We start from the raw sequence: 27991 nt of genomic DNA, 5'->3' as shown, positions 1-27991 counted from the left end.
CCTCAAGTTGTTCCAAATCCGAATTAATTTCTGTCCTCTGCTTAACACAAAAAATATATATTTTGAAGAATATGTCGTCAACCGAACAGCTGATGGACCCCGTTGACCCCCAATTTATTTTTCCCCACCGTCAATGGGGTCCATGATAAACTGAGAGAGAGAGAGAGAGAGAGAGAGAGAGAGAGAGAGGATAGGATTGCAAGATAGCATTAGGATAATTAGGATAAATTGCCAAGAATTAAATGCCAATATTGCAAAATGTGTGTTTTTAATTATTACTATCAATTCCTTATTTTGTCAGATTCTTTAATTATCAATTAAATACTGAGTAACAAATAAAATGCTTTCCACATGTTCCATTCCTAACAAAATGTTAATGAATGTAATCATAATGCAAAACCTGATACTTAAAAAATATATCAACCTTGACAAAAAGTAATCTTTTAGAATGCATAAATATATTTTAATTCAAAACCTGATAAAATTAGGAAATTATGTCCAAAAAACAACTGAGAATCCAAAAGCTTCACTATATAATTGTGCAGGGAGCGATACAGGTGTGACATCATGAAATTACAAGGTTTTATTTGAACTATTCTCATTTTAAAAGATGGATTTTAAAGGCATTCACTCTGTTTTAATCTGAAATATTGAATTTATTGAAAAATAATAACCAAAAAAATAATAATTTTAATGTATATATATATATAGCTATATATATATATATATATACACACATTAAAATTATTATTTTTTTTAAATTATATATATAAAATTATATATATATATATATATATATATATATATATAAATTGTAGAAAAAATTCATTCCATGGATACACAAAATCCCCTCAAAATTCTAAATAATAATAAAAAAATATTATTGTTCATTGAATAAAAATAAAGTTACATTTCAAGGCCTCATACTGTCATTTTGTATTCATACTGTCCAAATCTGTCCCACACTTTCTGCTGACTGCAATCATCTAAAAGAGGAATGAGGTGAAATAAGTTTAAATAAGAAATCTGTTAGAGTAATATTGTGAAATATGTCAATTAACCTATTTAATATAAACTATTTCACCGCAACTGGAGATATTTAGAGTGACTATTTTAAACACTTAAATCAATCATTTTTTCCCCACTAGTCAATCATTTTCCAGTACTAATGAATCTGTAAAGGCGCATCAGAATAAACAGTCCACCTGATACTGAATATTTCATATAGAAAACTGCATGTGTGTTTATGATCTCACACTCATCATTACTAATAGATGCTGGGTCTTAAGGAGGTGAGGTACAGTTTCATCCATATTTCATGAGGAATCTCCGGGTGCTTCCTGCTCAATGCAAACAGACCAGACCACATCAACAATGATGAAGAACTCTCCGTCCTGTAAATATGATCTCACTGAGCAGAACTAACTGTACAATAATTCAGCAATGCTATTAGACAATATTAGGTCTATTTGGCATTAAAAAGCATCAGATTTGTCAGAACAAAATAATCAAATGTAAAATACAATTTTACATTTCATTTTTATTTATTATAATATTTTATTGATCGAAAGTGTAATGGTGAAGTGATACCTTCCGGATTTGCATCAATAAGTTCATAAATGATTTGTAATGCAGAAAATGAATGATTGTGATGGCAAAACTACTGCTAATATAATTAATATAATATGGCAAAACTACTGCTAATATAATTAATATAATATAATATAATATAATATAATACTAATATAATATAATATAATTATCAAGGATGTATTGCAAACAGTTTTTAATCCAAAAGCACACAAACCAATTAATCCAACATAGGAAACATAAATACGATGATGATGATCAAACTGGGAGAACAAGGAAACTGCCAAAAATTTTCGCCGAAAACCCTTATTCACTATTCCCCCTATAGTCCACCAATATAGTTCACTTGTGAGAGAATTCAGACAGCCGTTGAGCGTACATTGTATTATTGCAGTGCATTGTGGGATTGAGTGAGTGCACTCAATAACGTCCACTATGGTTTCCTCAAATAATGCCCTATTTGAGGGTTTGGGGTGATATGGGGGGACAAGGGAATGAGTATTTACATATAAAAAGGCTAATAAGGAACAGGTGTATTTGTAGCATGGAGACTAAAAAGGGTTACTATGGAGACAGGAACAAAGCACAGGAAGACAAAACAATATAAAAATAAAAGTCCTGAAACATAAAACAGGAATCATATCACTTACTGAATGATAATATGTTTAAATTATAATATTAAATGCAATGTGCAATGTTACGTATTATATAATAATAGTATTGTCATATTTAAAGAATGAATAAATATGCACTTACAGTAATGGGATAAATGAATACACCCTATTATGTATAAATGAGGGTTTTATGGCTTGAGAAACTAATAAACCATCATTTTTCCTGTAAGTGGGATTTGACAGAAGTGTGCATGAGATAACATTTTTTTTTTAAATTAAAATGTATTAGATTTATATTACATTTTATTAAAATGTAAAATTATTAATCATATTACATTTTAATAACATATTTTGATTGATTTTATTTATTTATTTTTAATGTTTTACTGATTGAAAACTTAATCATGCAAATAGACACTCCACATTTAAATCCATCAACAAAGTACATATGATTTGTAATACATCATGATGGGAAAATCTACTGATAAAAAAAGATAAAAAAAATAAATGATGATATGAAATGCATTCTGAAATGTTAAGTATTATTATAATAGTGTTATTATTATATTTAAATAATTAATAAAAATACAGCATCCAAACAATAATGGGTTAAATTAATACACTCGGTTATGGTTTTTAAATTATCATGAGGGTGTTTATGGATTGAGCAACTTAATAAAACCCACAGCTGAAGATTTATCCTTCCTGTAAATGAGATTTGACAACCAAATATCGTAACATTGTGAATATAAAAATGTAATAGATTTTTTTTTCAAAATGTAAAATAATTCAAATATTGTAATGAACAATATATTATGTTAAATATTATGCTTATGAGTTACCATTTGCATGATTACACTGCACACAGCATTATAATAATAAATACAAAATAAAAATTAAATATTTTAGTAAAATGAAAAAAAAAATTCAAAATGTAAAACAATATTACATATTTCATTTTTATTTTGTATTTATTATTATAATGCTGTGTGCAGTGTAATCATGCAAATGGTAGCTCATAAGCCTAATATCTAACATAATATATTATTAATGACAATATTTCACAATATGCAATGTTAAATATTATAGAATATAGATATAGAACTAATATTTATATAGAACTATAAATATTATAGTATTGTCATAAATATTTAGTAACCGTATTATGTGATTTTTTTTTCTTTTTAATAATTATGAAGATGTTTATGTATTTATCAAGTTAATTCATCCCACACTTTCCATAAATAATTCATAACTGTGTGTAGTGTTGATTCGCTGCTCGTGAGTCCAGCCCTCGCGCGCTCAGGCACACCTGCTCTCCACGCGCTTCTGAGCCGCTTCACACACACACACCGGCGGGCGAAACACGCGATGATCAGTGAGTACAACTTATTTGTCAACCTCAAAATCACATCTCCATGATTATAGCGAGTATGAATGCCCGAACAGCTTCTCCACGAGTAAAAGCCTCGTTGGGAATCCTGACACAAAGGATGAGGCGTTGCTGAAACAAAGGAAAGTGATTTACGCGCGACGCCGAAACGCTCCAACATTCGCGACATGATTCAATCCCATTCCCAGCTAATGTTTCGCGCTTTGTTTCGCTTTCCTCGAAGTGATGTGAGCCTGGAGCTGATGAGAGTGGTTGGGTGGAGAGAGTAGAGAGAGTAAGGCGTGCTCGAGCATCATCACCATCATCATCATCATCATCATCATCATCACCTCTTGGCTTTGAACCATTTGCTTATTGTAAAGAAACAAACACCCAGAGAGCAGCGAGAATGTAGCCTGCTGTAGTCTTTGGTTTGTGTGTGTGTTGTTAGGATAGCTTTATTTGACACTTTGATACGGAAAGCCCTTCTGGACCATCATGAAATTCCCGTTAGAGAACCCAAGGAAACAGGTGAACTGGGATCCTGAACAAGGTTAGTCGTGTCAGTCTGTTATTTCACTCAACTTCTGCTCTTTCAATGACAAATAACTTGGTTTGATTGATTGTCACTGTTTCTTATATTATTTTATTAAAGGATCTGTCTTGCATTTGTTTTTTTGCTTATATGAAAAATTAGCATTTGAGATTTGAGAGGAAACATTTGAAGTGCTTTTCCAGGAAAAATGCGTGTTGCAATCATGTAATCAGTGATAATTAGCTGTATATATACTTTATTCACACACACACACATGCATATTTATGTATTCATTGAAAAGTGTCACTAATCACATGTGTTTTCTAGCCTATATGGGCTTTTGTCTTAGATTCATTGGATTACTCATTGTAATTTTGATGGACACATCCATAACAGTTTCTATACTTTATTGGATATTGATTTGTGTGGTCCATGCTGACATGTTTTATATCTCTGAGCAGATGTAGTGACAGGCGTCCAATGCCTCATTGTAAAAATCGACAGAGAAATATGCACATGTGTGTTCGGTTTATTGAATCGATATTGTGTTTGATGAAACCCAAACTTGCATCATTTTCTGTTTCATTTTTACAAAGGGACTGATGTAGTGAGGCAGGCGAGGGGGCGGAGTCTGCATAATTATAATGGGGTGGTTTGAGCATTACATCACTCTGACTCACAGGCTCCGCCCACTGTCCCCCACAAAGGGAGCTCTGAATCGTTAAAAGGGGTGACTGCAAGGGCTCTGACACCCTCCAGATCGAATCCATCTGACAGCTAATGTGCTCGTTTGTTTTAAGCATTCACCTCGTTCAGTGATACGGTTGCAATACACAAGGAATACAAAATCACCTTAGAAAAGAGATGAATATTAAAGCATCTCTGTGGTGAAGTCATAAGCAGAAATGTCTCTCAACCAGAGGATTGGATTAAAGCTTCTCAGGAGAAACATCTAACGCCTCTGTAATCGGCCACACACACCTCGGCATTCTCTGGCTATTAGTGCATGTTTTACTGCATTGTTTGTGTTGTTTATCATGATGAAAAATACCAGAATAGAACTGAATAGAATACATGTTTCTCCACCGGTTTGTGTCATTAATACACAGAGAAATTACAAACAATATTCTCTGGATCTCTGTTGCTTCTAGGATTGAGATTAAATGGAGATCAATCCATCCATCCATCCCTTCATCCATCCATCCATCCATCCATCATCCATCATCCATCCCCTTCATCCATCCATCCATCCATCATCCATCCCCTTCATCCATCCATCCCTCCATCCATCCCTCCATCCATCCATCCATCCATCCCTTCATCCATCCATCCATCCATCCCTTCATCCATCCATCCATCCATCCATCATCCATCATCCACCCCCTTCATCCATCCATCCATCCCTCCATCCATCCATCCATCCATCCCCTCCCTTCATCCATTCATCCATCCATCCCCTCCCTTCATCCATCCATCCATCCATCCATCCCCTCCCTTCATCCATCCATCCATCCATCCATCCATCCATCACCTCCCTTCATCCATCCATCCATCCATCCATCCCCTCCCTTCATCCATCCATCCATCCATCCATCACCTCCCTTCATCCATCCATCCATCCATCCGTCACCTTCCTTCATCCATCCATCCATCTATCCCCTTCATCCATCCATCCATCCATCCATCCATCCATCCATCATCCATCCCCTTCATCCATCCATCCATCCATCCCTCCATCCATCCCCTCCCTTCATCCATTCATCCATCCATCCATCACCTTCATCCATCCATCCATCCATCCGTCCCCTCCCTTCATCCATTCATCCATCCATCCCATCCCTTCATCCATTCATCCATCCATCCCCTCCCTTCATCCATCCATCCATCCATCCCTCCCTTCATCCATCCATCCATCACCTTTATCCATCCATCCATTCCCTCCCTTCATCCATCCATCCATCCAGCATCCATCCCCTTCATCCATCCATCCATCCCCTCCCTTCATCCATCCATCCATCCATCCCCTCCCTTCATCCATCCATCCATCCCCTCCCTTCATCCATCCATCCATCCCCTCCCTTCATCCATCCATCCATCCATCCCCTCCCTTCATCCATCCATCCATCCCCTCCCTTCATCCATCCATCCATCCATCCCCTCCCTTCATCCATCCATCCATCCATCCCCTTCATCCATCCATCCATCCCCTCCCTTCATCCATCCATCCATCCATCCCCTCCCTTCATCCATCCATCCATCCATCCCCTTCATCCATCCATCCATCCCCTCCCTTCATCCATCCATCCATCCCCTCCCTTCATCCATCCATCCATCCATCCATCCATCCCCTCCCTTCATCCATCTCAACTTGTTCTTAAGTGACTTGGTTAAATAAGGGTTAATAATGTCTTCTCTGTCTCTTTCTCAGTGGCTGTTCAGACAAACATCGTCCCTGTGAAGAAGGTTGAGTCCGCCGCGGTTCAGTCAGGTCTGGTTCAGGTCATTCAGAACCCGGCGGGCTGCGAGGTCCAAGCGAACGCTCACTGCCCTCTCCCGCGCCTCTCCATCTCGTCCCGCTCCGCCAGCGCTCTCGCCGGGATGGACTCGGGAGCGGACGGCTCGGATCTGCACTCCGTCATGAAGTGGAAGACGGTGCTGGCCGTGTTCGTGGTGGTGGTGTCGTACCTGGTGTGCGGCGGGCTGGCGTTTCGGGCGCTGGAACAACCCTTCGAGAGTAACCAGAAGGACAGCATCACTCAGGAGAAGGCCCTGTTCCTGAAGAGGAACCCCTGCGTCTCTCCGGCCGAACTCGAGGACCTGATCAAGGTCAGATCACAGATCAGTTAGGAGGGATCATATGATACATGGAATAATGCCTAGATCATACTTCATACAATATCTAAAAAAAAATATTATATATACTACATATGTGTGTTTATATAGGCCATGCACACAGATGCATATCATACCGGAAAGTTTGGAAACATTACTATTTTTTATGCTCACCAAGGCTGCATTTCTTTGATCAAAAATACAGAAAAAAGTAATATTGTGATATATTATTACAATTTTATTTATTAGTTTTCTATTCTAATATACTTTTAAATATAATTTTTTTCTGTGATGCAAAGCTGAACTTTCAACATCATTACTCCAGTCTTCAGTCACATGATCCTTCAGGTATAATTTTATAAAATATAAAAAAGTACACTGTAAAAAAATATTGAAGGTTTAACTTAAAAAAAAAAGTAAGTAACCTGGTTGCCTTAAAATTTTAAGTTCATTGAACCGGAAAAGGTGAGTTAATAAAATGAAGTAGATTAATTTAACCATCAGAAACTCAAAATAATAAGTTATCTCAACTAAATAAATTATTATAAAGTTGATTTGACTAAAGGAAATATGTTGTGATAACAAATCTTGAAAATATTTTTTACAGTGTATAGTTATATATATATATATATATATATATATATAATGATCCTTTTATACATTTTTCTATTCTTAAATAAAAAATGTTTATACATTATTTTTATATGAAGAAAAGCACTCTTATATTATATTTAAAATATACATTATTTTTAAAAACAAATTTACATTTCCAAATAATACTGTATTATGATTTTTTTATACATTTAAATCAGCTTAAATAAAAAAAAGGCAGCATAGCAAATAAAACATTTTACAATTTATCATTTCAATAAAAGCTCTTTATTAACATCACCATAATTATCCTTTTGGGAGAAAATAAGCTTAATTCTCATGAAAACAATTTCACAATGCAAAAAGGCTTGATGGCCCTAAAACCTTTTTTTTTCTCCATTTGATTTTGGGGTGAAATATTACACGTTTTTGAGAGATTAACCCTAACAAAGTTAGTTGGTATAGAAAGCCGAGACATAAAAATATTACATCTATCTATTTAGAAAGCGTTCAATTTAAAAACCGTTCATGGTAAAGGCTTCTTTGGAGATTCTCTGTCTAACCGTTGGATGTTTAAAGACTCAAAAGCAGCCTTTTCCAGCGATGGTGAGAGTCATAACAACACGACCTCCCCGTCTCCTCTGCTGTTTGCTCCGGCCGGCGCTGAGCTCTAATTGATCAGTAAATGTCACTCCAAGACTGACATGAATCCCTCTGGGCATCAGCAGCAGAAAGTCTCTCTGTGTAAAGCACCAGCACTGGGTGTTACATAACACTTCTTGCATATAATAAGGAAATGTGTTGCCGGCAATTAAAGCTTTGCATTGATTTCTCACAACACATCCTACACAGCCTACCAGGAATTACTGGAAGAGTGGATGAGATCATTTTATAACAGCTGAGAAAACATTCTTTGTTCAGTTTACCATCGTAACAAAATGTTCAATACCGATACGGATACCTTGACTTTGATACCGGTTCCTGAACGATACCAATTTTATGTAACCAGTTTTAACATTATAATATTACCTACATTTTTTCAGTTTGTTGACTTTATCACACTCATATTTTGAGTATGTAAAAAAGCACCAATGCTAAAGTTTTCTATGTTTCCTAATCATTTAACAACATGTATTCTTTGAGCTCATTGTTTCTGCCTTTATTCTACCTTTTTTTTTTGTTACGATACCCAGTAAACTGAACAAAGAATGTTTTCTCAGCCTGTTATATAATGGATCTCACCCACATGACTCGACTGTTTAAAAAATAAAAATGACACAAAATTATATATAATGGCAATATTTGAAAATTGATAATTTATTATTAATATTATTATTTGTTTAAATTACATTGATACCTGAATTTATGTCAAAACTTAGACTTTCAGACATCAAAATGTAATTTATGAATATGTATTCATATAAACATGGTACAAACATCGTTTCCTATTGTGTTTTGTCTGGAAACGCTTCCAACGCGCTTTCGTGTCGCGTGAAAAATAGGCGTTGGTTCTATTTCTAACATGCGCGCGTTTTCCACCTGAGACGCGCGGCAACATTCCTCGTTTTCATTTAGTTGAACTTGAAGTTCTTAAATAAATAAAAACTATACAGACGAATATAAAACAAATTAGCGGCTGCTTTAAAACATGGTAAGTAATGCCGCAAATACCAATAAATTGACTCGCGCAAACTTTAGTAAATCAGCTTGTGTGCTTTATTGAAATATGACCCTGTCCTTGCCTATCCAGCGAGTCACAGTAGTTTTTTAACGTTAGTAGTAAATCTGGTCCTAAATGTTTAAACATCTCTTGTGCTCATGTGATCGTTCTACAGCCTGACCTAGTTTTAGTTTTCACTCAAAAACCCGACAAAACCGCTTGCCTCTTCATTTGTCCTCGTAGAGTCATTTGTGAGTGACTCATATCATTTGCCCTACATCTTCAAATAAAAAATAAATCAATTCTCCATTTCCAGCCAATTAATTGAAAAAAAAAAACCTCGACGTGGTGTTTAGGGAATAGGCTCTGAGGTAATCAATTATTTAACGTTTGGCCCAATAAAGGCAAAATCTCCTGAGAGAAAAGCCTTTAGTCGTCCTCATCGTGTCCAAACCGGTCCATACTGTAACCCCACAGGACAGAACCGGACAAAACAATCACGGACCCTGGAAAGCATGCGTATGTATTTTTTGGTTGAGTATCATATTTGATAAACCATGCTTTTATAGCTCAAATAGTGAGAATATGTTGGGAAAAACACCTTGGTTTTAGTCAGAGGCCCAAAATTAGCAAAAAATAAAATAAAATAAAATTTAGGGCAGATGCTGATATTCATGACCAAAAAATAAGATGACATAATATAGCAGACTACTTACATCAAATTCATATAAATATCAGTCGTCGCTCTAAATCTACCAATAATATGTCTTAGTAAGATGATATTTAAATGCTTAGTGTTATGATCAAATCTCATATAATGCAATGCAATACGATTGAGAGATGAACATACTGTATAAACCGCCCTCAAAAGCCTGATGATCATATTTGAGACTTACATGGATAATTAAGTAAACCAAAGTTGCTTCAGTCCAGTAAGTGTTGATCTTGAAATATTACAAACAATATCAGTTATTTTTACGTTTACTTGATAAATATTGTCTTTCACTGCAGAAAGACACAAGAAGCACAAGCTGATGGATGTTTGTAATTACACTAAAACACCGTTTACTTGCTAAAAAGCATAAACTATCAATAGTTAATTGTGTGCAAAAGCTTTGATCAACCCAACCAACATTTTGTCGGGCACGTAAAGCATCTTAATGTTGCAGATTCGGCTTGAAAAAGCCTTTAAACCTGATTTAATCTCACCAGAATTAGATGCCAGTCATGTTGACATGTATCTGTCCTGTCATGCGAGACCACCAGGTGTTGTTGTTCTTGGCTGTCAGCAGGACTGACTCAAACATCTTCCCATCAGGACACTTGGCAAATCCTACCGGAGCAGAAGAAATATTACTCAGACTTCATCGTTTTCTTGCTGACAGCATGTTGTTTCGTTGTGTTTTTCAAGAACGGGTTTGCAGTGATGCCATTAAAGAAATTAGTGATCTCAGTGACCAGTTCTTAAAATTACCATTATTAAGAATCTAAAGAACCTTTTTTCTCACTATAAAGACCCTTTATGGGAAGTAAAGCTTCCATGGATGTTAAAGTGCCCCTGTAGTTAATAAATCACCTAAACGACTCATTTAAAAAAAAAAAAAAATTCTGGGGAAAAAACTATTCATGCCTTAAATAGCTTGAATGTAACTCGACACCCTTGTCTCATTTTCTTTGTACGTGGTTCTATGAATATGCAAATGAGCCCACTCAGAGATCCACTGGTTGACGGTCACACGTTGATCTGATTGGTTACAAGGTGGTTTGTGACGTCAGAAACACCAGCGATTTCAAAGCGTGTCTTTGGTTCACTGCAGTTTTAAGGAGGAAATACTCAGCAATGCTGTCGACTGATCAACTTACACATGGTTTGTCTTAAAGCGTATTAAAAACACATGTTAACAACATTAAAAGCTTGATTTTCACCACAGAGGGACTTTAAAGGTTCTTCATGTATCCATCGATGCCAGCTCTTTACGTTTAAGAGTGTATCTGACTTATTGAATAGTTTTAAATGGATTGATTGCTGATTGTTATTTCTGTTAAAAAATGTTTTGTTTCTGGGTACTAAAACATCTTGTACTGCTTTACGATCAAAGCGAGATTTGAGTGGATATCATAAAGACAGCATGACCAGAGTCTGCTCAGGACTTACCGATATATTGACTAAATTTACTCAGCATAACTCATTATACTATTCCTTAAAATTCTTTAAGAAGAGTCACAACGCCTGATCAGATTACTGACAGATGGAGCCCATTGATCTTCAATGCAGGTTTTTCAGCCACAGAAACCCAAAGCGGGGGTTCTGCTTACAAAATGGCCATTTGACTCTTTTTCTCCATGTATCTTTTCCCAGCATGCAGTCGACGCGGTCAGCGCTGGAGTGAGTCCCATTGGAGACACGTCCTATAACTCGAGCCACTGGGATCTCGGCAGCGCTTTCTTCTTCGCTGGGACCGTCATCACCACGATAGGTGAAATAAGCCAACCTTCAAACATCGCAAAATATAACATCAGATAGTTCAAACGCAATACGGAAAACAAATATTCTGGTACTATACAAAATTGGGTTAGAGAAAATATTTGGATTTTTTGAAATGTTGCATTGCCAAATAAATGTTGAAGCACTAAAATTGATAACTGGAAATGAATCAAAACTAAAATAATAAAAGTAAACTTGGCCTTGACCAAAAATGCACAGTAGCACCTCATTGCAGTACACGAGATCCAGGGGGCGGAGATGGGTAGGATTAGGGGTGGGGTTAGGGATCAGGGGGTGGAGATGGGTATGATTAGGGGTGTGGTTAGGGATCAGGGGGTGGAGATGGGTAGGATTAAGGGTGGGTTTAGGGTTTAGGGGGTGGAGATGGGTAGGATTAGGGGTGGGGTTAGGGATCAGGGGGTGGAGATGGGTAGGATTAGGGGTGGGTTTAGGGTTTAGGGGGTGGAGATGGGTAGGATTAGGGGTGGGGTTAGAGATCAGGGGGCGGAGATGGGTAGGTTTAGGGGTGGGGTTAGGGTTTAGGGGGTGGAGATGGGTAGGATTAGGGGTGGGGTTAGAGATCAGGGGGCAGAGATGGGTAGGATTAGGGGTGGGTTTAGGGTTTAGGGGGTGGAGATGGGTAGGATTAGGGGTGGGGTTAGAGATCAGGGGGCGGAGATGGGTAGGATTAGGGGTGGGTTTAGGGTTTAGGGGGTGGAGATGGGTAGGATTAGGGGTGGGGTTAGAGATCAGGGGGCGGAGATGGGTAGGTTTAGGGGTGGGGTTAGGGATCAGGGGGCAGAGATGGGTAGGATTAGGGGTGGGTTTAGGGTTTAGGGGGTGGAGATGGGTAGGATTAGGGGTGGGGTTAGAGATCAGGGGGCGGAGATGGGTAGGTTTAGGGGTGGGGTTAGGGATCAGGGGGTGGAGATGGGTAGGTTTAGGGGTGGGGTTAGGGATCAGGGGGTGGAGATGGGTAGGATTAGGGGTGGGTTTAGGGTTTAGGGGGTGGAGATGGGTAGGATTAGGGGTGGGGTTAGAGATCAGGGGGCGGAGATGGGTAGGTTTAGGGGTGGGGTTAGAGATCAGGGGGCAGAGATGGGTAGGATTAGGGGTGGGTTTAGGGTTTAGGGGGTGGAGATGGGTAGGATTAGGGGTGGGGTTAGAGATCAGGGGGCGGAGATGGGTAGGTTTAGGGGTGGGGTTAGGGATCAGGGGGCAGAGATGGGTAGGATTAGGGGTGGGTTTAGGGTTTAGGGGGTGGAGATGGGTAGGATTAGGGGTGGGGTTAGAGATCAGGGGGCGGAGATGGGTAGGTTTAGGGGTGGGGTTAGGGATCAGGGGGCAGAGATGGGTAGGATTAGGGGTGGGTTTAGGGTTTAGGGGGTGGAGATGGGTAGGATTAGGGGTGGGGTTAGAGATCAGGGGGCGGAGATGGGTAGGTTTAGGGGTGGGGTTAGGGATCAGGGGGTGGAGATGGGTAGGTTTAGGGGTGGGGTTAGGGATCAGGGGGTGGAGATGGGTAGGATTAGAGGTGGGGTTAGGGATCAGGGGGTGGAGATGGGTAGGTTTAGGGGTGGGGTTAGGGATCAGGGGGTGGATATGGGTAGGTTTAGGGGTGGGGTTAGGGATCAGGGGGTGGAGATGGGTAGGATTAGGGGTGGGTTTAGGGATCAGGGGGTGGAGATGGGTAGGTTTAGGGGTGGGGTTAGGGATCAGGGGGTGGAGATGGGTAGGTTTAGGGGTGGGGTTAGGGATCAGGGGGTGGAGATGGGTAGGTTTAGGGGTGGGGTTAGGGATCAGGGGGTGGAGATGGGTAGGTTTAGAGGTGGGGTTAGGGATCAGGGGGTGGAGATGGGTAGGTTTAGGGGTGGGGTTAGGGATCAGGGGGTGGAGATGGGTAGGTTTAGGGGTGGGGTTAGGGATCAGGGGGTGGAGATGGGTAGGATTAGGGGTGGGGTTAGGGATCAGGGGGTGGAGATGGGTAGGATTAGAGGTGGGGTTAGGGATCAGGGGGTGGAGATGGGTAGGTTTAGGGGTGGGGTTAGGGATCAGGGGGTGGAGATGGGTAGGTTTAGGGGTGGGGTTAGGGATCAGGGGGTGGAGATGGGTAGGATTAGAGGTGGGATTAGGGATCAGGGGGTGGAGATGGGTAGGTTTAGGGGTGGGGTTAGGGATCAGGGGGTGGAGATGGGTAGGTTTAGGGGTGGGGTTAGGGATCAGGGGGTGGAGATGGGTAGGTTTAGGGGTGGGGTTAGGGATCAGGGGGCGGAGAGGGGTAGGATTAAGGGTGGGGTTAGGGATCAGGGGGTGGAAAGGGGTAGGATTAGGGGTGGGGTTAGGGATCAGGGGGCAGAGATGGATTAAGGGTGGGGTTAGGGATCAGGGGGTGGAGAGGGGTAGGATTAGGGGTGGGGTTAGGGATCAGGGGGCAGAGATGGATTAAGGGTGGGGTTAGGGATCAGGGGGTGGAGAGGGGTAGGATTAGGGGTGGGGTTAGGGAACTCCTCCCTCTGGATTTCATGTTCTGCAGTGAGGACCATCTCAAAATGCATACTGATTTCTCAAAGGCCCTGTTTACACCTGGTATTAAGATGCATTTTAGTCAATGTGATCACAAGGAGAAGACACTTAATGCAGGTGTAAACAGGGTCTAAAACGTTGTGAGCTTGTCCACTTTCGACCATTTCTAGAGGTAGTCGAAAAAGCATTTGACCGGATTGATTTCATAATGTAAACACTCGTGTGCTCTCCTCCTAGTGACCTAACGAGTACATATTATGGGAAACGCTAGCCAGACAAGATTTAAACTTTGTCAGCGGGAGACCCAAGTTTGGTTTGAAGACGAAAAAACATTTTCTCACCATTCCTGATTTCTAACACACACTCACAGTGTTCAGCTGGTCTTGTGGCTGTCAGAGCAGAAACGAAAGATGCTCTAGTCGCTTTCATGTGTAAAAATTGCTCAAGCTTATTTTGTCCATTAGATCGAAAGATCTGAAAAAAACCCATACATTTACCTGACCATTGAAGAAGTCAGATGACAGAAGTGGTTGAAACTAAGTGGAAAGGTGTAAACGGGTACACACAGGTGATCCAGGGCAAAAGCTCTTTAAAAAGGGAACTGAGATTTGCACAGACCTTCATGCAACCGACTGCAGAACACAGATCTCCTCTCTTGTCCTTGTCTTAACTTCCCTTTTGTTCAACAATCAATAATTACTGCCATGTTTCCCCAATGAAACCCAGCAATTGTCTCTCTCTGTATCTGTGAATCAATGCAGATTTAATACAGGGGGTCAACTAGAGCTGCTTACATCAGAACCATTAAATAACCTCTTGTCTTCTCCGCCCACATCTGCAGGCTATGGAAACATCGCACCCAGCACTGAAGGCGGAAAGATTTTCTGCATCCTTTATGCCATATTTGGCATCCCTCTGTTTGGCTTCCTGTTGGCCGGAATTGGTGATCAACTAGGGACCATGTTCATGAAGAGCATCTTGAAGGTGGAAAAAGTTTTCAGGGTGAGTAGAATTACTTTAGAATGAGGATTTTCAACTGCTTATTGGTTTTATAAATATGTTAATTCACCTGCCGCCATTCACAGCAAAAACACAAGCAAATCAGTCAGACCAAGATCCGCGTCACCTCCACCATACTCTTCATCATCGCTGGCTGCATTATTTTCGTCACCATCCCAGCTGTGATTTTCAAACACATCGAGGGATGGAGTACTTTAGAGGCCATATACTTTGTCGTCATCACTCTCACGACCGTCGGCATTGGAGATTATGTAGCAGGTATGAGCACCGATTGGGACATTTCTTAATTCTTAGAGCTCAACTGGTAGAGAGTATGGTGCTAGTGACACACAAATCATTGGTTTACACTCTTAAAATGTTTGCTGAAATGCCATAGGAGACCAACTCTTCGTTCCCAAAGATCCTTTCCATAAAAAGAGCCTTTTTTTCAATATGAAAAACCTTTTGTATATTTGAAAACTTTCATGAATGCGAAAGGTTCTTTATGGAACTGTCAATGCCAATAAAGAACCTTCATGTTTAAAAGTGCAGTGAAGTCATATATTCATATTAAATACACTGCTTTAGATAAAAACATCTGCCAAAATACTACATTTTAGTGTCATATTTCACCTGACACCTTCTCAAAATACTTTTTCTGGCAATTTTGTGTCTTTCAACTAAGTGCAGGTCTTGATCTTTTGGCTGATATACAGTAGGCTGTAAGACAAATGGTAATAATCTGTTTTGGTTATTTTATAGGTGGAGATCGCAGAATAGAGTACATGAAATGGTACAAGCCTGTGGTCTGGTTCTGGATTTTGGTGGGTCTGGCGTATTTCGCTGCGGTTCTCAGCATGATCGGAGACTGGCTCAGGGTTCTGTCCAAGAAAACAAAAGAGGAGGTATGAAATGAGTTTTGAAGGTATATCATAGTAGTTTAGAATGATGTCCAATATTAAATTTAGCAAAGTCTTATTTACCTTTTCTACGTATAAAACACATGAAGAATAGGTTATAAACAATAAAACTAATGGCAAATGCTGTTGTAAGTTGACTTTAAACGGTAAATTCTGTTTAATGTTGGCTTAAAAATAAAAAGATTTGTAGCAAATGCTGTTTTACGTTGACTTTAAATGGTAAATTCTGTTAAAGGTTGGCTTTAAATGGTAAAATTAGTTGCAAATGCTGTTTAAGATTAAATTTAAATGGTAAATAATTGACTTTAAATAGTCAAATTTTGGCATATGCTGTTACATTGGCTTTAATTTGTAATATTTTTGGCAAATGTGGTTTTCGATTTACTTAAAATGGTAAAAATCTATGGCAAATTCTGTTGTACATATAGGGTTTAAATGGTAAATGATTTTTACATTGACTTCAAAAGGTAAAATGTATGGCAAATTCTGTTGTACATTGGGTTGAAATGGAAATTATTTGGCTAACGCTGTTTTACATTGACTTTAAATGGTAAAATGTACAGCAAACTCTGTTGTACATTGGGTTGAAATGGTAATTATTTGGCTAACGCTGTTTTACATTGACTTTAAATGGTAAAATGTATGGCAAATTCTGTTGTACATTGGGTTGAAATGGTAATTATTTGGCTAACGCTGTTTTACATTGACTTTAAATGGTAAAATGTACAGCAAACTCTGTTGTACATTGGGTTGAAATGGAAATTATTTGGCTAACGCTGTTTTACATTGACTTTAAATGGTAAAATGTACAGCAAACTCTGTTGTACATTGGGTTGAAATGGTAATTATTTGGCTAACGCTGTTTTACATTGACTTTAAATGGTAAAATGTACGGCAAACTCTGTTGTACATTGGGTTGAAATGGAAATTATTTGGCTAACGCTGTTTTACATTGACTTTAAATGGTAAAATGTATGGCAAATTCTGATGTGCATTGGGTTGAAATGGTAATTATTTGGCTAACGCTGTTTTACATCGATTTTAAATTGTAACTTATGTTTTACATTGGCTTTAAATTGTAACATTTTTGGCAAACGCTGTTTTAAGTTTACTTTAAATGATAAACACTAATGGCAAAATCTGTTGTACATTGGGTTTAAATTGTAAAATGTATGCCATTTGTGCCATTTTACGTTGACTTTAAATGGTAAATGCTGTTTTACATAGACAAGCTTTAAGACAAGTGGTACGTTCTCCCTTCTTAAGGCCCTTGCACAATGAGTCCGATAAAAATAAATTCGAGTCACGTTAAAAATAAATACGACCTCATGTTATGTCAGTCATGCTTGCAATACCCCTGAAACTTTCGCCCGTCATAAAAAAATCGGATCGGGTTCGATTTTCTGCGTTTTTCGCATTAATCGCGATTTTCTGCATTAATCGCGATCACATTTTTTTTTATCATTTGACACTAGAAAAAACGCATACGAAAATTTTGGACTCACATTACTGAATGGTTTGTAAATGTCACGCTCACAGTGTTCTCTATCATCCAATACAGGTTGGAGAGTTCAAGGCCCATGCGGCCGAATGGAAAGCAAACGTTCGAGCGGAGTTCCGCGAGACGCGACGACGCCTCAGCGGCGAGATCCACGACAAACTTCAGCGGGCGGCCACCATCCGCAGCATGGAGCGCAGACGACTGGGCCTGGAGCAGCGCGCCCATTCACTGGACATGCTGTCGCTCGAAAAACGGGCTGTGTTTGCTGGTCTGGACGCCGGCCGATTTAAGACGTCCTCGCAGGAGAGCATCAACATTAAACTGAACAACCTGCGGCTGAAGGCGGAGCCGGTTTCCTCCGAGGAAAACTTCCTCAACCGCTTCGGTTCGCTCACCAAACTGGCCAAACGCAACAGGAGTAAAGACCTCCGCAAGAACATCCCAGAGGATGCAAACGGGGAGGGCGAAATCCTCAGCAGTAACAGCAGCAATGTCACACTGGGAGAGGAGAGAAGAGAGGACGAGGAGGAGGTGGAGGTGGAGGAAGAGCAGATAGCCGAGGCAAACACTGGCTTTACGTGTCTGCCTCACTTTCCTGAGGAACCCAAACAGCAGAACGGGTTCGCACCGGCCCAGGCCAAAGAACAAGAGCGAAATAAAAGACTCGAGCAGAAAGAGCATCAACCCTAGGCAGGCGACGACACGCACGGGAAGGCAAACAAGCGGCGTCAGAAAATGTGCCTGTCTGTTTTGAAAGCTGTGGCTCGACTTGAACCGCAGCTGATTTTCACTGTGACAAATGACAAGTTGCCAAAAAAATGTGAAAAGAGCTCAAGGAATACAGACTGACGGGGACAGTTCATCAAAATTGGGAAATTCTGTTCCAAACATTCAGGACTTTCTTTCTTGAACGGGATTGACAGCTGTGATGGGGAAGGGGACGATTTCTTTTGGAGCTTACAATGATTTATTTTACATTATTAGTGATATGAAAAAGATCTTTCTGGACATCATATCTGCTTTAGTCAGAAATTTTTGTTCCACAAAAAACAAAGTCTGTAAATAATGTCAGAATGTTTAGTTTTTGGACAACCTTTACCTTTATATTCTTTACAACATGAGGACTCTTCACAGGACAGTCAACAGAGACTTTGCTGTTTTCAGGTGGATTATGGATCACCGAAAGCCTTTTATGCTGTAAATCGTGATGTCTGCATGAATATCTTCTGCTGCTCAGATGAATCTGTCATCGATGATGTTTACGGTGGAAAATCATGAACTTTTTCGAAACACTAACTTATTGAACACCAAGCCAAATTTGGTTGTGAGACGTTCTCAATAACCTTTTGATTGTGGTGCCAGTTTCTACACAACTTCAAATCAGTCTGTTAAATGCTTCGCTCACTGAAGTCTACAAACATATCAATCCCGTCTTTGGCGATAAACAAAATGACCCGAGTCAAAGCCATATTGATGACAAGAAGATTTCATTAGTTGACATATTCTGCTGCATTTGAGACAAGCAGATCACATTCATAAAGCAAGGCTTTAATGTCCAAATACTTTACTGTAAATCACAAAAACCCACAATTATTCCATTATTGCCATAACACTGCCTGATTTGTTGTTATATTATATTCACATTGATTTTATGGCCACAGAACAACGTCTTCCAATGTAAAATGTCAAGTGTGGATGTAAACATTACTCACCCATTGCATTGGTCCACAATAACACACACACAGGTAAAATGCCATGCAATGGGGTTGATCTTGTAATGCTGATGTTAACGTCACAGGGATGTGAGCTGGAGTGAACGTCTCAAAAAGTCATGGTCATGTTGTCATGGTTATCACATTAATGGCTGTGCAAACATTACATTAAATGTAATGAGTGCCTTTGTAAAAATAAATCATGAAATGTGGCTTTGGATTTCTTGCACTTGATGGTGATCCAAATAGCATACACTATATTTTATATAGAAGAAAAGGTTCTATATAGAACCTTAAAAGATACTATCAGCGCTACGTATTTGGAACCCCTAAAAGGTTCTATACACTCTTAAAAAAGGGTTCCTCTGGGTTCTATATAGAACCCTGGGGTTCCATACTTGGCCAATAGAACCTTTAAACGGTTCTATATAGAACCTATTGCAGTTCCATATATGAAGCGGGGGATGGAACCATTTCTGGTTCTAAATAGAACCATTTCTTCTAAGAGTGTAGGCAGTTCCTGATTTCGCCTTGTTTCAAAAAGTTGGAAAGTCAGGCGTAAAACCTTGAAACTTGTACAAAAATGCACATAAAACACATCAATAAATCAGACATCCTTCATGACACACACGCTTGTGTATGTTTCATGCATCACCAAATTTGATTTGCTCAGATTGTCACGATCATTAGCCATATTTTCCAGATTTCAGGTCTCTTTAGGTCTACAGATGACATGTGCTGTGACACACACAGATCCCAAAATCATTACTCTGAGAGAGTTTTCACACGCTTTAGCAGAGTTCGCAAAACCTCAGGGATCATTGTGAAATGGCATTGGGTTCACGTTACATTCAATTAAACAACATGTACAATTAAAAAGATTAAACAAATCAAAATTATTATACACTAAAAATATATAGGCCTCAAATGTATTTGAATTGCAAATAAAATCCATCCATTTGGACCCATTTAATATACTTAATGTGATGGATGACGTATTTGTCAGTTATAATGAAATCAATCAATGCATAGTTTATTATTAACTATTTGCATCTATTTGATTTCATTTAAATAATTATGCTTTTAGCATTTATTCAAATTACGTATACTAATTATGTTAATTGAAAACAATTGAATGTATTTAGTAAAAAAAAAGCATGAGCATACTTAGTTGTATAAATGTATGAAATGGAAAGAAATTGATTTCGTTGCTGATAAAATTTAGCCCTTTAAAACACTGTTAATACTATTGCACTTTCATGTATTACATACCAAATATTGTCAGTGGTAATACGAAATAAAACTAAATATTGAGATCTACTAATTTCCTAAAATATGACCCATGCACACTAATAAAATGTATGCAGTGTTGCATCAAACCTGTGAATACACAGCCTCGAGTGTGAAAGCATTGAGCGAGGCAGGAAATGAGAACGTTGATCTGAGATCTTCAGGTGATATGCCTCACAAACAAAGATGGTGATATGATATATGATGCTAGTTTGTATGATGATGTATGATGCAGACCTTGCACTGATCTGAGGTCATGCATGGTGGGTTTCTCAAAAGCATGCTTTCTTGAATGTCAGCCATCAACTGTATATTGAAAGCAGAGGGTAATGTGTCCAAGGTTGCAGAAACCTATCTCTGTCTATAACTGATTAATAGTGATGGATTGTTCACGGTTTAAACTTTAATCTCGTTACACGGTTCACTTTTCAGTCGTTGTGCTGCTCAAGTATGGTGTCATATGCACCCTAACCCAGGGTTAAAAGGAAATATATTTAAAGTGTGCTTTTTTGGACATACTTAATATATTTAAATTATACTTTACTAAGTGTATAATACATTTATTATTTTGAAACAACTTTAAGTGTCTTTCAAGATATGCTTAAAATCAATTTTATGCTATTTGCAATATATATATTAAATTGTGCTAAAATGGAACCACTTCAAGTACATTTAGTGCATTGCTTTACAGTTCATTTAAAATATACTTTCATATTTCTTATACTGTTAGAATATATTTGAAGCTTAATTTTAATGTACTTAAAGCACATTTCAGTACATTAGAATTGTATTAGCATTACACTAATAGTTTATTATAAAGCTGTTTTGTTCAGTATTCACAATGGTATATTAAAAGTGTATATTAAATGCTATGGCAGAGCCATATTTATAAAACATTTTTTTGTAGAGCATTTCAGTTATACCTGTATTACTGAAAAGTTCACATTACTAAATAAACAAGCATCACATGCAATTTTCTGAAAACAGAAAGGTTACGAACAAACAATGTACAGAAGTGAATAATGCATTACATTATTCATTACTTATGGTGTACAAATGTCTGAACCAAAGACACAGAAGAGTTTGAATGTGACATCTTTCATCACTTCTTTGACTTTGACTCATTTTCTGCAACCGAGGGCTTGTGGTTCATGACTGCTTTATCACAGGATCTGTGAAAGGGAAGAAGTATGCATATTAAATTACACAATGATTAACATTTCTGCATCAATATTTTAATATATGTATAATAATTTGCATAGATATGCATTAGAATTTCGTGAATGAAGTGAGTGATATTACATGTTTTTTTTAAATCATGATGTTACAAAATATTTAACTGTCTTAAAGATTTTAAGAACATATAATTCCATACATTTTTTAACAAAAGCCACTAGATTTCACTCATAGCCTATCAGGCATCATTTCAATTTATTTATTTATTGTTTTTCGATATATTTACGTTGAATGTGAGAAGTTATCAAGTGTCATGTCATTTATGAATGGAACTTTATGTAAGCAAACGTCAAGAATTTGTAACCTTTGTCCAATTTCGATGTTTTCACAGCTCCATGAAAACTGTCAACAAAACTGAAAACATCTGCTATTCTTACTTTTGTCAGATATAAGAATGATTGAGAGAAAACAAGCTGTTCACAGTCCATTTTTGTCGTATTGTTGTGTCGTGGTCGTATTGTTGTCGTCTGTGTCTGACGTGATTTAACTTCTCCCCAGTTGTTCCATGAAAATACGGAAAGCTGTGAAGTGATAAATTAGGTTGTTTCTTTTTTGGGTTGACAAAACATCATAAAAAGGTAAGCAACAGGACGGACCGCTTTTAGTCTCCGCATATTTGTCCACCGACTGCAACTGTGCTAGCGCCAAACATATAAAAGCAATCACCTGAAAGATTTTTACCCTACTTCCGGTCTCTCGGTCGCCATCTTGTGAAATATCAGTGATGGTAAAAATATTTAGATTACAATCGCGGCTAAGCAAAAAGAAGCTTAACAAGAAGAAACATCGATTTTCCTTCCGTGTGGCACAGAAAATGCTGGAAAATTGAAGCTGGATATGCCAGAAGTTTACAGCACGAACTCTCCTAACGCTGGGAAATTGTGTCTCTCCCCAATTCGACCGTTATTCGACTGCCGTTTACGTGACGGTAACGTTATTTCTGAAGTTCGACTCACCAAACACGTCGAAGGTGCTCAATGATTAACACGGCATGTGTTTGAGATAGACTTGACGCACAAATCTACAACTAAACGGATGGAAAGATGACGCTTTGAGGAGGTTCGCACGCGCTGACTTTGAAAAGGTAAGTTGTGGGGATTTATTTACTTCACGAACGCTAGTAAATGTCGGTGTTACTCTTGATTATTAACAAATTATTGGATGAATTAATGCTTTATGGCTATTAAGTGTATCTCAACAACCTTGGTGATTTACTGTGGTAATATATTTGGAAATAAGTTAGTTGAAGTGCTTAATTGACATTAGTTGTGCTGCTCAGGCCGCGGTTTTTTCCAGTTTTCGAGTTAGTGCGCATGCGCGAACGCGTAGCTAGATCTGTCTTTTGTTGTTGATAGAAAGTTGGCTGGTCATTCAAAGGTTTGTTTTTCTTGATGGTCGATGCCCTGTGTGAAATTGTATGCTTTTGTCTTGATTTACAATATAATCCGACTATTAGGAGAGTAGTCATCACTACAACCACAGAGAGTGGTGGGTGTTGTTGGAAATATAACTTTTTGTGAAACCCTTCAAAATTTGTATAGTGGACATGGAAACTGTCGTTTTTTTATAGTTGCAGAGCCCATTTGCTTTATACAGTGTTTTACAGCGAAAAGGCACAACTAACAGCACAAGGTCATTACAGATCTCATCATTTTATATGACTTGCATTTGGTTTTTCATGTTAAATGACGTAAATGCATTTTAAATCTTTTGAGGATGTATAAATTAGTTTGCCACAGGTTTTATTTCTGTCACATGATGTTAGCCTTACTACAAATATACAAAGTTGGTGAAACGTACATTTATATCAAAGGCCTATTGTACCTGTCTAGCTGAATGTACATCATTTGCATATTCCATCATAATTTTATTAATCTTTCCCACGCCATCATTTTCTAAAACCACTTGCAAAGCTGTCACGGGCAAACATGGAGTATTTAGTTCCTGCTCTTAATTTAGTCTCTTGGTTTTGTTCATTTTCACATGCTATTTTTGTAGAAAAAATGTATTGTGAACAGTAACAGGTGTGTGAAATAAATGTTCTTACGTCAATAGTGTTTAATGTATTAACTAAAGTATTAAATGCACATTATTCATTTATTGTGTAGCCTACTATTCACCCAAGCATGTTTTATTTTTTTTTAATTGACTGTCCAGACTGAGAGTAGACAAAGAACCTTAAATATAGTTTTTGTTTGTCACATGCTTAAGTTCAGTCACTACATTTATTTTCCCAAACATATAGTTTTAGTGTTACTTTAAAATATGGAAAATATATTTTTTGACTGTTTCCATTTGTATGCATTAAAAAAAATGTAAGGACACTACCAATGTTGTAAGGCAATGACGCACGGCTGAGAACATGATTACTAGAATGATAAAACTTTTGAGTAACAAAGCATTTAAGTAATCTTACATTTGTCATCGTGAAACTTTATACGTGTGAATCATGTCTACAGTATATTGAGATGAGAGTGGAAAACTATATTTTTAAGGACAGTAAAACTAAATAACAAAGGGGAAGTCAGTATGTACAGTAAGTTGACACATTATTCATTCAAATGCTCAGTATTTTAACTGTACATGTTATTTGAGCCTTTTGCGGTTACTTTACTGGTGCATGCATTAGATACTGACTATAATACTTAATTATTTTGTGTATTAAAAATGTAGACCGTCATTGCATTTTGCCATTTCTTTTTTCCCCCCAAAATGAATGCACTTGTTTTTATTTGCACTCTTCTAAAAGACTCGGAGTTTGACTTTCTGAGGCTGAGAACAGCAACTAGTAGCAGAACAGCTCAGTGTGTTTGTGTGTGTGCATGCATGCAGATAAACCTTAATTTGTGCTTCTACTTTTTTCCGTTGTCATGCATGCATGTTGTTCTGAATTTAGCTCTTTATGAAAGCAGCTTATTCTAGGCGAGAACAGGCACTCGTTTGACTTTGCTTCACTTTGTTTTTACTGCCATTTAGGGTTGTGTTTATCTGATGCGACTTGTGTGGTTTGCATCAGACAGTCATTCAGGACGTGTGTGTAGACGTCTGTGCTGCGAGTCTGAGATACTTTAGAAAACATTGTTTTTTAATACAAATTTTTTTCCGTTCAAAAAACCTTGTTATATTAGGAAACTACTACATTAGTTAATGAATGAAAAATAATTCTAAAGCATTTATTAATACAAGTTAATATAAATTTTGAAATTTGCTTACTAACAGACTAGAAGAGGCTTAGTCGACCAGAATTTTGTTTGTTGCAGAAAAAAAAACTCCACAGGAATTGGCGAAGTGACAAACATTCACAAGGTCACAAAACCAAACATTTGCCTTATCATTCATCGACCTCAAATATGGCTTACCATATGTCATCTTTGGCAGCGTTGCCAAATACTTATCGGCATCTTTTCGTTTTTTTTCTTTTATTTGAGGTAACTTCGTTTCATTTTCATGTCTAAGACTCGTCTCTGTTTGTGTACTTCCCAGTCCTCCTGTCACTGTGTGTTGTGTTCATCTTTTGCGCCATGCACCGTTCTGGACTAGTCCATTTCACTGTGAAAGTAGGGGGTGTTTGTGTAGGGACAGATAACATGAACTGGACATTTTAACTACTATTTGAACGTTTCAATGTATTTCTTAAGAATATTAATAAAATGGACCATGCTTTTGAAGCATTCATGATGTTAAGGGACTTTTTCTTTTATTTGAGGTTGGTGGGCCCCCCAACCAACCTCCAAAAAAAAAAAAAAAAGAGGGCACTTGGCAACTATTTCAACTTAATAAAACCATTTAGTAATCATTTGAATGGTGAATCAGTAACCTGCTCTGGAGAGAATTGTGACTTTTTCCCCCTCCCTCCAGCGTTCCCAGGCGGAAAATCAACCTTGCGACAACATCGGGACTAACGTCCCGGTAATTTGGAAATAGGAAGTCTCGTGACAAGTGAGAACCAACGAGAAACACAAACTGCTTTATGGAAATTCGTCAAAATTCTATGATACTGTGTACGATGCATTACCCACCTCCACACGGTAAAGTTGATCATACAAATGCACATAAGTTGTGGTAGAAAGCGGGAGGAAGGTGCCGCAAGTGAGATTTTTTTTTAATGACGTGGTTGTGAAAATATATGCTGCACAGCTGTAGGGGGAGCTCAATGAGAAAACATGCGACAACAAAAGTTAAAATCAGCGTAGAAATGGCTAGAGTTGCCATCTGCCCCTTTACAAATAAGTGTTGTAGAGCCAGACCGATATATCGGCAGACTGATATTATCGGCCGATATTAGGCATTTTCCAAACTATCGGTATCGGCCGATAAATGAATATTTCAAAAACAAAATAAAAACGGACGAAACACGCTTGAACCATGTCATGAGTATTGGAGTTGTATAGTTTGTCCACCAGAGGGCACTCGACACCATCCCTGTTGGCAACAATCATTGAGTTGGTCATGAGACATACATAGCTTGAATAACAATTAAAAGAACATCCTATCTGTTCTCTTAACTCAAGTAAGCATGACAAAATTTGTGACTATCATGTCCAGTTTTGCTGCTGTTAAATAAGCCGAGAGTGAAGCGGAATTAGCTAGTAATAGTTACGTTACGTTGTTACAGTGTCATTGACTGACTGTCCTTTTAACTTTTGACAATGTGACTGAAGTATTTCTTTATTAGCGCGTGACAGTTACAGCAATGAGACGTATCATCTCTCCTTGGCCTGTTATATTGAAAATGTATGTTTTACACTTTGCAGTATGACGTAATCCATTTGCTAAATTATGGCTCATCGTAGGCTAGCTAACCATAAAGCTAGCTAATGCCACTATCATCAGTCTGTTCTGTTGTGACAATAAAAGAAACAAGTTTTTTTTTTAAATGCATTATCATACTATTTTAGATAAACCTCATAAATAACTTCAAATAACTAATGTTAGGGAAATCTGTTAATGTTTTGTTGCGTGTTTAATAATTAAAAAAAAATATCGGCCGATATATCGTATTTTAAAACCAATAAATATTTGTATCGGTATCGGCCTTCAAAATCCTTTATCCGTCGGGCTCTAAAGTGTTGTATATCATTCAATCCTGTTAAGTGTCTACCTGTTATGTATACTAACTATAAAAACAAAGTGTCGTGCTTTTCGTCAAATAAAGAAAAATAAACATGATGCTAGTTCTGCCTTCCCTCTGTCAGTGAAGTCCATTCTGAAACGCGTCTGAAAATGCGAAAACTAACTCAGCGAATACTCAGTAACACAGGCACGAGAGATATGTCTTTATGAAGCTTCAATTCTCTTCTTTTAAATTAAGTAATTTATATAAAAAACAAATATTTTCTGTTTATCCACAAGTTTCCTACGCCCCATGAGGCCTTGCATCAAAAGTGGGCGCGACTTCCGGTTGGAAGTAAACAAAGCACGATTTGACATGCTTGACACTCGTTCATTCAACAGTTGACAGTCATTGAAGTTATAGCGATCCAAACTAGCTAACGATGTGGGAACACAACCTCAACGAAATTAAAAAAGGTGAAATAACAGTACCTTTACCCTCCGCCGTAGTTGATTGGGAGTATTATAATAACATTATTAATAATCAATACTCATCAAGGCATGGTGACAGACAGTTGTGCGAGCTGACAAACAATTAAAATAAAAAATACACACTTAGTCATTGTGCTTTGGAGTTTATTTAAAATTATAAATGAATGTGCTACTTGAATACATTAACTGGCACATTTGGTATTCTGTCAACACAGGCTTTGATCCTGAGTTTAGGTGTAACATCAGTAGAGAACAGCCAAACACATGCTGATAAAAGTTTATAGAATATTAAGAATTTAAACAAATGTACACAGGAAGATTCGTCGTCTTTTGGGAGGTGATGGAAACTATAGTCGTTGGCAGGATCACTCTGATTTCGTTTTCAGCAAACAATCACGTTTAAGCCACTGAACTAGTTTAGTCCGGTTATACATACAACCGCGAACAGCACATGTTGTCCCTGAGCTCCGTAACGACATCTCTCATAAAGATTTGCGTCTTTAAATAGTAAAATAATTCTCCGAAAAACAGCTGTATGAAAAGAGATGTCAGTCGTTCCCATTATCTGCTAATGTGAACACGGCACA

At 38.1% G+C, this 27991-nt stretch overlaps 2 protein-coding genes across 3 annotated transcripts in view; one reads left to right on the top strand and one right to left on the bottom strand.

Annotated features, from left to right (window-relative positions):
* LOC120473281 (zona pellucida sperm-binding protein 3) overlaps positions 1–27991 on the bottom strand; it is a 194702-nt gene that overhangs the window by 43340 nt on the left and 123371 nt on the right.
* kcnk10b (potassium channel, subfamily K, member 10b) lies at positions 3514–19753 on the top strand. Of its 2 annotated transcripts, none has more exons than XM_039662951.2 (7): positions 3514–3582; positions 6540–6937; positions 11554–11671; positions 15044–15204; positions 15288–15480; positions 15964–16106; positions 17683–19753. In XM_039662951.2, exons 1-7 carry the CDS (start codon positions 3576–3578, stop codon positions 18310–18312), a joined length of 1650 nt encoding a protein of 549 aa, XP_039518885.2. In that variant the 5' UTR covers positions 3514–3575; the 3' UTR covers positions 18313–19753. The 2 variants fall into 2 exon arrangements, with proteins under 2 accessions (XP_039518885.2, XP_039518884.2); XM_039662950.2 differs by lacking the exon at positions 3514–3582 and adding an exon at positions 3610–4129.

Source organism: Pimephales promelas, chromosome 15 (assembly GCF_988280905.1).
Source record: "Pimephales promelas chromosome 15, fPimPro1.hap1.1, whole genome shotgun sequence".
NCBI lineage: Eukaryota > Metazoa > Chordata > Actinopteri > Cypriniformes > Leuciscidae > Pimephales > Pimephales promelas.
Note: the sequence above shows the minus strand (reverse complement) of the source record. Positions and strands in the feature narration are given on the sequence as shown.

What these genes read in the sequence shown, in the direction of transcription:
- kcnk10b (XM_039662950.2), top strand. Translation starts at nt 4,075, where the DNA reads ATGAAATTCCCGTTAGAGAACCCAAGGAAACAGGTGAACTGGGATCCT. An exon ending in GAACTGGGATCCTGAACAAG is followed by an intron (nt 4,130 to 6,539) that starts GTTAGTCGTGTC and finishes TCTCTTTCTCAG; the next exon opens with TGGCTGTTCAGACAAACATC. An exon ending in AACTCGAGGACCTGATCAAG is followed by an intron (nt 6,938 to 11,553) that starts GTCAGATCACAG and finishes ATCTTTTCCCAG; the next exon opens with CATGCAGTCGACGCGGTCAG.